The sequence below is a fragment of the Strix aluco genome, chromosome 3 (assembly GCF_031877795.1).
Source record: "Strix aluco isolate bStrAlu1 chromosome 3, bStrAlu1.hap1, whole genome shotgun sequence".
Lineage (NCBI taxonomy): Eukaryota > Metazoa > Chordata > Aves > Strigiformes > Strigidae > Strix > Strix aluco.
In genome coordinates this window covers 11927756-11935695 of record NC_133933.1, presented here as the reverse complement: position 1 = coordinate 11935695, position 7940 = coordinate 11927756, and the positions used below count along the sequence as shown (strand labels likewise).

Below are 7940 nucleotides of genomic sequence, written 5' to 3'. Positions count from 1 at the left end.
TATCTTCTGCACCAGAACTGCCAGTTTATCCTAAGTCTCACAAAGAAGTAGTAGTATTTGGACAACCAGGACATAGAACAGTATTTCTAAAAATATTTACTTCAAGTAGTTTAACATTCCAGAAGCATTCTGAATACCTCCAGGTGAGTTCACCGGTCCTTTAATCAACAGCGTTCACACACATTCCTTGTTTTTCCATCCATTTTTCCATGGCCTTTGTAGACATTAGTTCTAAGTCAAATCAAGTGTACAAGCACCTCCAGACAGGTTTTCAACTTTACTGAGCTCTGAGGGGGTGCAAATAAAAACACAGGGTACAGATCACTGTAACATTCAAGACCAGACACTATGAATGACAGCTGGGACTGGTCACTCTTCACTCTGACCCACAGGAATGAAGTCCTGCAACAGGCACACACCCCAGGACAGCCACTGACCGACCACAACTGCCTGTTAACAGCACACCTCCTGCTTTTCACCACAGCAGGACCTGACCTGCTTCAGCTACCCAAATATTAACAGAAACAGCAGGGTTATCACAAAATATTTCTTAGTTAGAAATGCAGAGTTTATTTCAATGCACAATAAAAAAAGCCCAACATTTCCAGATCACAGAACATTAACACAACAAAATGTTTTGCATTAGTCTACTAATAAGACTTTTAAAAGATCCAGATTCATGCCGATTAGTCAATAGAAACAGCCTTCTAGGACTAAGCCCTTACATTTATAAAGACACCACAGAATCCCTTATAATAATGTAAACAAAATAAATTTTCTTCTTAAACTTCTTCAATTTTAATCCATTCTTCCAGGACTTGCACTCCTTCAAGGGCTTCCTGATGGTGAGTGACTGAAAGGGAGAGAAAAACATAAAGAGCAACTGCTACAGCAAAACCAACAGAAACTCTGCATGCTACCCCAGGTTTCCCCTACTCAGGAGCACCCCCTGCCTATAATGCCCCTCTGCACAGTTTTCATTTACAGTTTACAAATGAGAGAAGTGTTGTATTTACAATTATTTATTGTACACCTTTCTAAGTAAGGACTGCTTTAAGCTTGAAAAGGACAGGCAAAATAACAAGAGATAAGCTGTGACAGACAGAGCCTGCTCAGAAAGCACCTTGGAGCCTGCACTCCAGCTGTGCAGAGGAATTTGTTCTCTGCCACAACCTACATGGTCCCAGCGTAGGGCTAGCCACGAGGCACAATCTCAAGCCCTGTAAATTCCAGCTCATACTTCTCTGGTTACATTGGAAAATTTGCTTCTTACTTCACAGTGCATAGCAAAACCTGGTAGCTGTGCAACTGAGTGACAGCCAGTTGGGAGGAGCCACCAGCAGGAATTTAATCCTACCACACACTACATGGTTTGCTCCATACCTTACATTACTCACTTCTTCCCCAGATTCTGAATTCCTCAGGAACTTCAGGATAGTTGATTCTCATTTGCCCACATTTTCTGTTGTCCTTTAGAATTTCACTAAAGAAGGTGACCTCAGAGTTATTATCACAACGTTCTGAGGTTCAGCTGTAGGAAGTACCCATAAAACTTCATCTTTTCATAGTAGGAAGTACCCATAACAATTCATCTCTTCATAGTTCACAAATTTAGACAAGCAAAAAACAACTTAAAGCTTTTATCCTTGCACAAGTTAACTTCTTTAGAAACCACTCCCAGCACTAGTTCTATGTATCAGTAAAGCACACTCCAGTTTTAAGACATTTTTACCTTCTCTTTGGAGATGGTGATCTGGACTTTGAGCGACTGTTGGAAAAAAAACAAACAAAAAACAAACCAAAACAATCAATGTGGTAAACTTGTACACACTCCATAACCATTTTTGACCACTCAGAATCCATAAGAACAGTTTGTTGTTAAATACATTAAAAGACACCACCCTTAATGCTGCTGATAGCAAGTATTCCAAACTACTTTAAGCAAGAAGCTGCAGTTGAGAAAGAAAACTGCTGAAAGTCAGAGCTCTCAGGAAAAAGAGCACCATACAGCTTGAAAGCAGCTATAAAATGATCACAATAATCCTGCAAAGCAGGAGCTGTGAATCAAGTGAGAGTCAGGAAGACTGAGAACCACAGTTGAGAACAACGGTTGGGAAAGATACACCCCAAACCCTGTCAAAAATACTTATTGTCACAATCACGCCTTAAACAAAAACCTGTATCCGCAATCCTTCTGGAAGAATTGCCTACTGACCCACAAAAAGCAGCTATAAAAATACATCATGTATGAAAAATATTTTAAAATCAGCTATTAAAAAAACAACACCCAAAAACCACACCTCTTCCACGTGCAACTGAAATACAAGCAGAGATTCTGAATCATGAACCCCCCCAAAAAAATACTGAGTACTACTTGTATTTATATGCTCACCTTTTAGCAGGTAAGCCAGATTTAGATCTACCATGGGACCCAGACCTACAACAGGAAAAAAATAAAGCTCAGCAAAGCAGCCAGTGGTATGCACATACAATGAAAAGTTAGCTAAACCAGCAACAGCAAATTCATATACTACATAGCGTCACAACCCAGAGAGGAAGACTGTGGTGCTGCAGGCTTTTCTCATGACATTTCAGGAGAATACTTTAGCTCTTACTCCCAAGACCCTAGTTACCAAAAGACAAGAATACAAGCACAGGAAGCCCCCCAGCAAAGCTTCAGCTACCACTTTCACAGAACAGAAGACCTTGTACCAAGCTCACAGACCTTCTCCCCACCTGCAAGTAGCCCTTCCGCGAAGGGAAGAATAGTTTTGAGTGTTATCTTAGAAAGTCTTTGAATAGCACATTAAGAGCCTGAAATCAGCCACAGGTAAGCACATGTGTTGAAAAGCTGATGCATTCTTCAGATGAAGTTCCTGGTGCCACTATAGCTATTATCCCATGAAAAGAGCATTCCTTTTTTCTCTCGATACCTGGCTACTAATGTGTAAACTATTCCCGGTTCATCTTATGAAGTAAAATCCACTCAGTGAGGCTTTCCTCCCACATTTATCATGTTACTTTACCAACTCAACTATTTGCTGTTACTTAGAAAATATCTGTCCTCCTAGAGTGTCAGAATTCAGGCATATGGTATTACTGCACATCAGAAACGCCAGTGTTCAAGGTAGTCAGTTGTTTAACAGACTTCACAAAAAAAGAAAGAAACTTTTATTCTATTCCTGCGCAGAACTGTTTTTAAAGGGTAATCAAGATTCACCTTTACCTGGCCTATTAACTTATAGAAATACTAAGGGATGCTGTTGGCATAAATTAAAGAGCTATGTGCCATTGCTTTGAAACCTTCCTGGTCACTATGCTGAACCATCCTCTGTCACAGTTCCTAACGCTATAACCAGTAATTTCCTTACCATACCACAGTTACACAGGATGAAGTTGCTCACAACTACCCAGAACTTGTATTTGGTACCATTAGCATGACTTCCTTTAGTAAGAAATACAGTAAGGCAGCACACAAGAGCATCATCTTACAATGCTTCCATGACTTCAGTTCTGAACTACCACTTCTCACTACTGCAACTGCAGCTTGACGCAAAGTCAGCATTCCTCAGAAATTTCAATAAGAGTATCAAGTCTTTCATGCAGGAACATGACTGTCCCCAAACCAGAAGTCTGTGAGCAACATCAGCAGTATCCAGACTCTGCCACAGTATCAGTATGCAGTTTGAGCCTGGCTAGTCATCTGCATTACAGGCCTGGATGAGTAGTAAGTCAGGACAGCTGTAGTAATCATCATCATCACCCCCTTAAAGGCTCAATGTGCAAGTTGTAAAGGAGCAGGCAGACCCCTAAAAAAACATTTCTCTTCCCCCATTCTAATGCAAAACACAAGACATCTTTTTCCAATTCATTAGTTCTTATGTCCATCACGTTTTTATCCTTCTCTTTCACCCTTCTTCCAACTAAGACTTATCGCAAAGGCTAGAATAATGTAGGAACATTTATTCTACACCCATTTTCCTCAACTTCCATTTCAGCATTGAAAACACCCACATCCACAAAAACAGGACTATGTGTCAGACAAGTTCTTCAAAACACTACCTGTGGCATTAAGACTCACGGTCCTGCTCATTCAGCCCTCCAAACCTCTGAAGTAAAGCATCCTGCCCCATGTAATATAGTTCTTAACACTACAGCAATTTATCTAACTCTGAGAACTGACAAAGCTGAAGAGCTGAAAGCAAGAGTTCAGTCAACAGTGGTAACCTTCTCATCACCTTTTCCCCCTCCCCCCCAGCATTTGGGATTTACAAAAAAAATCACACCAAGAAAAACCTAAGGAGCATTTCCTGTAAGACACAAGGTCAAACATTTTCTACATGCATAGGTATTAACTAGACTTCAAAACCTCTCTCTGCAGACCTTAAATCATATATATGTTTATGGCTGCATATAGACCATATACAGTTGCCACAGACCAGAACAAATTCATGTTTCTTACAAGAAACAGACCACTATTTTAGTCTGTGGAAAGGCGTAAATTATTAACCTTAAGTGCAAATATTGCTACGCTGCACAACCTTCTAACCCCTTCCAGCCAAACTCCCTGGGGAAGAAAAAAGAAAACCAAACAAAACTCCAAACCTACTATTCGTTTGAATTAAAACAAGCATCTTACCTGCTTCGAGGCCATACAACAGACCGGGACCTTGAGCGTGATCTGGATCTAGATCTAGAGAAAAGCAGTGACACTACTACTACATGGTTCACAAAGCTGAAATAGTATTATTTGAGTTTTATGATACTGACCTCAGAACTGTTTTAACTATTCATTTTGCAGAACTTTTATTATTAGAAAACTGTAGTACATTTGGCCACTACTACCACCCACATAAGAAATCCCACTGCCCTAGCTGACTAAGCATAATTACTCCCTGTATCCTTGAAGATGAAGTACGAAACCTTAACCATAGGTCCAGGCTATAACTTCGGGACAGTATAATAAAAGTTCAGGAACAACAGTTCCAAAATGACATGCTTAAGTTTTTAACTTCAAAGAAAGCATTCAGATTAGCCCTCAGGGATGCAACACCATGAAGGTTCCCACAACCACATGGACTGCAAAACATAAACTTAATGTTAACTCCAACAGTTGTTTCCTTCAGTAATGTTGTGGGCTTAATAGAAAAGACATACCTTGATCTCCTTAAAGAACCAGACCGAGATCGGCGGGGTGAAAATGATCTATACCTACGAGGAGAGATTGACCTGGACCTGCGGTAGGAAGCTGACCTTGATCTACAAAACATAGAGAAATAAAACAACCACAATTATTGCAAGGTACTTTCCATAAGGACTACAGAAGAGGGTGGAGCAGAGGGAGGAGTAAGAAAAAGAATGAAAACACAACAGCCAGAAACCTACCTCCTACCACGACTTCGACTGCGTGACCGAGAATACCTTCTTCCTCGGGACCTTGAGCGGGATCTAGACCGGGACCTGGTTTTAGGTTAGAGAAAACAGGTATCAGGAAACAGCTGCAGCACTTGCTGCATGTGAAACCCTGCTGAAGTCAAAACTGATTTCAGACAACTAAAAAAACAAACAAACAAAAAAAAAGAAACAAAAAAAACACCAAAAAAAAAAACCACAAACCAAACCAACGAAAACACACCACTAGCATCTGTCAGTTGGAAAAAATCTCTGGGCCTACTTGTCTTGAGCATTTTACTACCTAGAAAAATGTTAAAAGCTGAATACATTGCAGAATTACATTAGAATAGAAAACACTGTAATGCGTATTTAAAATAAACCTTGCAAGTTTGCAGGTCGACCCTCTTTGGCCCAAGGTCTAGCAGATCTAGACGATCTAGAAGTATCTATAGCCGATCGCTGCATCTAGGTGTTCTCTTCAATCTAACGACGATCAAACTGACAGCCCAATGAGCCAGGGTGAGGCTTGATTGACGCAAGAAGATTTTTCTAGGTGGGAATGTGGTCAATCTGGTGTTCCTCTTTCTAAACCGGAGGGGGGCCCCAATTGAAAGCCAAATTTACTGTTACGGCGATCACCGTCTCAAATTTTCTGCCCTTAAAGAATAAGGTGAAGCTACGTGTAGATGGCTCGAGGGGATCTGGCCTCTTATGCTGATCACCTCAAGGTCTAGGAGGATCTTAAGTGTCGGATTTGCAAGGCGCCTCAGCATGAAATCTTAAGGCTCGTGACATTCTGAATCAAGGCGACTGACTCAAACGAAGAAACCTGAAAGGTTTTGACCAGGTTGATTATTAAGATATTAACATTTGATATGTATTAGCAAAAAAAAAAAATTGTGATATACACCTGCTGACTTACAACATTAAGAGTTAAAGCTGGTGTAACATTCTGTTCTTTGCTAACAAGAGCTACACAAAAGTGAACTGGTGAAGCAACCCAGCCGTTCTGGCCTCACACGTACCTGCTCCTCCTTCGGCGACTATAGCGGTGACAATCATAAGCATAGTGGCCTTTCTCACCACACTCATAGCATCTGTCATTGGGGTCAAAGGGGCGCCGTGCAGGAGGCCTGTCGTAACGGGAGCGACGAGGCATCCCTGTCGACACTTCCACTCTAACCCTGGAGCCACATATTATCCTGCAAGACATAGTATATGTTAATCACAGGAACATTTTTCTCCCTTGTGCTCATTACACACAGAATATATCAAGAACGGTTGCAGGCTAAGGTCAGAAACTGCAGCCAGAGCAGTCGAGGAGATTTTAACACATACTTCCCATCGAGGCCAAGCACAGCATCTTCAGCATCCCTCGGGTCTTCAAACTCCACGAAGGCAAAGCCCGGCGGGTTCCTCGCGATCCACACGGTTCTCAGGGGGCCGTAGTAGCTGAAGGCTCTCTCCAGCTCGCCTTTGCCCGCGCCCGTGCCCAGGTTCCCCACGTACACCTTGGTCTCTGCCGGGAGGGACGCCATGTCAGGGCTGCCGCCCGGCCCCACACAGCGACCGCCGCACGCAGGCGCGGCGCTGAACACAGTCCCGCGCGCGCGGCACGACCGCCGCCGCCCCTCCTCCCGCCGCCCACAGGCGCCGCCATCTTTGACAGCGCCTCCATTTTAGTGCGCTCCCGCAGGTGCCGCGCTTTCCCTCTCTCCATCCCTCATCAGGGCCCACTCTTCGCCGAACCCCGCGCCCGCGGCCCCAGCGGTCATACGGCGACTGCTCTACCTCCAGCACCTCCCTCTTCGGCACCATCTTATCTCACAGCCACCCGCCCGCAGGGACGGACACCTTTTCCCGCGGAAAACTCCGCGCCCCCGCGACAGCCAGCCCCCCCCCCCCCCCCCCATACTGCCCTCGGCTCCCCATCCCCCCTACCGTAACGCCCGTAGCGCGACATCTCCCCCACTGCAGGCCGAGCCCCCCGCACGACCCTTATATAGAAGGAGCCGCCGCTGCGACTGCGCGCCGCGTCCCGACCACCGCACGCTGGGGCGGGGCTCCGGTCGCTCGGCAACGAGGGGTGGGGGAGGAACAATCCCGCTCCTCGGGCGAGGGCAGGTCTCGCGACAACGGCGGCGGGCTGGGTACGCATGCGCACTGCGGGGCGGAGCCCACTTAAGGGCAGGAGTCGGGGTCTGAGGTTCTGTTTACGAGCTCCCGGGGGGGGGGGCAGGGCGGGGGGGGGGGCAGGGCGGGGTGGGGCTCCTTTCCCGGGTAGTTTCCACTAGGGAAGCTGGTCGTGCCTGCTGTGCAGGCCCCACATCCCCTGTGGCCATAGGTGTGAGGCTCGTACAGGTACAGGCTACTCGCCCCGGCCAGCCCTATGCTAGAGTTCCTGCCTGTAGCACGCCTGGCTGTGAGGAAGACGCGGTGGTATAGTGAGGCAGTAGAGACACGGGAGACCAGTAACTCAGCATCTGGCCCTGCTGAGGCTGGAGGTGAAGGAGCATAGCAGGCTTCTTACTCCCTGGCAAGGAGGT

At 45.2% G+C, this 7940-nt stretch overlaps 1 protein-coding gene across 2 annotated transcripts; it reads right to left on the bottom strand.

Annotated features, from left to right (window-relative positions):
• Positions 1–546: 546 nt before the first annotated feature.
• On the bottom strand, positions 547–7485 carry LOC141920527 (serine/arginine-rich splicing factor 7-like). 2 transcript variants are annotated; one of them, XM_074817399.1, is made up of 9 exons: positions 7336–7485; positions 6733–6913; positions 6420–6596; positions 5386–5460; positions 5158–5259; positions 4640–4693; positions 2393–2437; positions 1733–1768; positions 547–853 (listed from the first exon to the last, which is right to left on the bottom strand). In XM_074817399.1, exons 1-9 carry the CDS (start codon positions 7355–7357, stop codon positions 829–831), a joined length of 717 nt encoding a protein of 238 aa, XP_074673500.1. In that variant the 5' UTR covers positions 7358–7485; the 3' UTR covers positions 547–828. The 2 variants fall into 2 exon arrangements, with proteins under 2 accessions (XP_074673500.1, XP_074673501.1); XM_074817400.1 differs by lacking the exon at positions 2393–2437.
• Positions 7486–7940: the final 455 nt, after the last annotated feature.

What these genes read in the sequence shown, in the direction of transcription:
- LOC141920527 (XM_074817399.1), bottom strand. Translation starts at nt 7,357, where the DNA reads ATGTCGCGCTACGGGCGTTACG. An exon ending in GGTTCTTTAAGGAGATCAAG is followed by an intron (nt 4,694 to 5,157) that starts GTATGTCTTTTC and finishes GCTTTTCTCTAG; the next exon opens with ATCTAGATCCAGATCACGCT. An exon ending in GTTGTATGGCCTCGAAGCAG is followed by an intron (nt 2,438 to 4,639) that starts GTAAGATGCTTG and finishes TTCCTGTTGTAG; the next exon opens with GTCTGGGTCCCATGGTAGAT.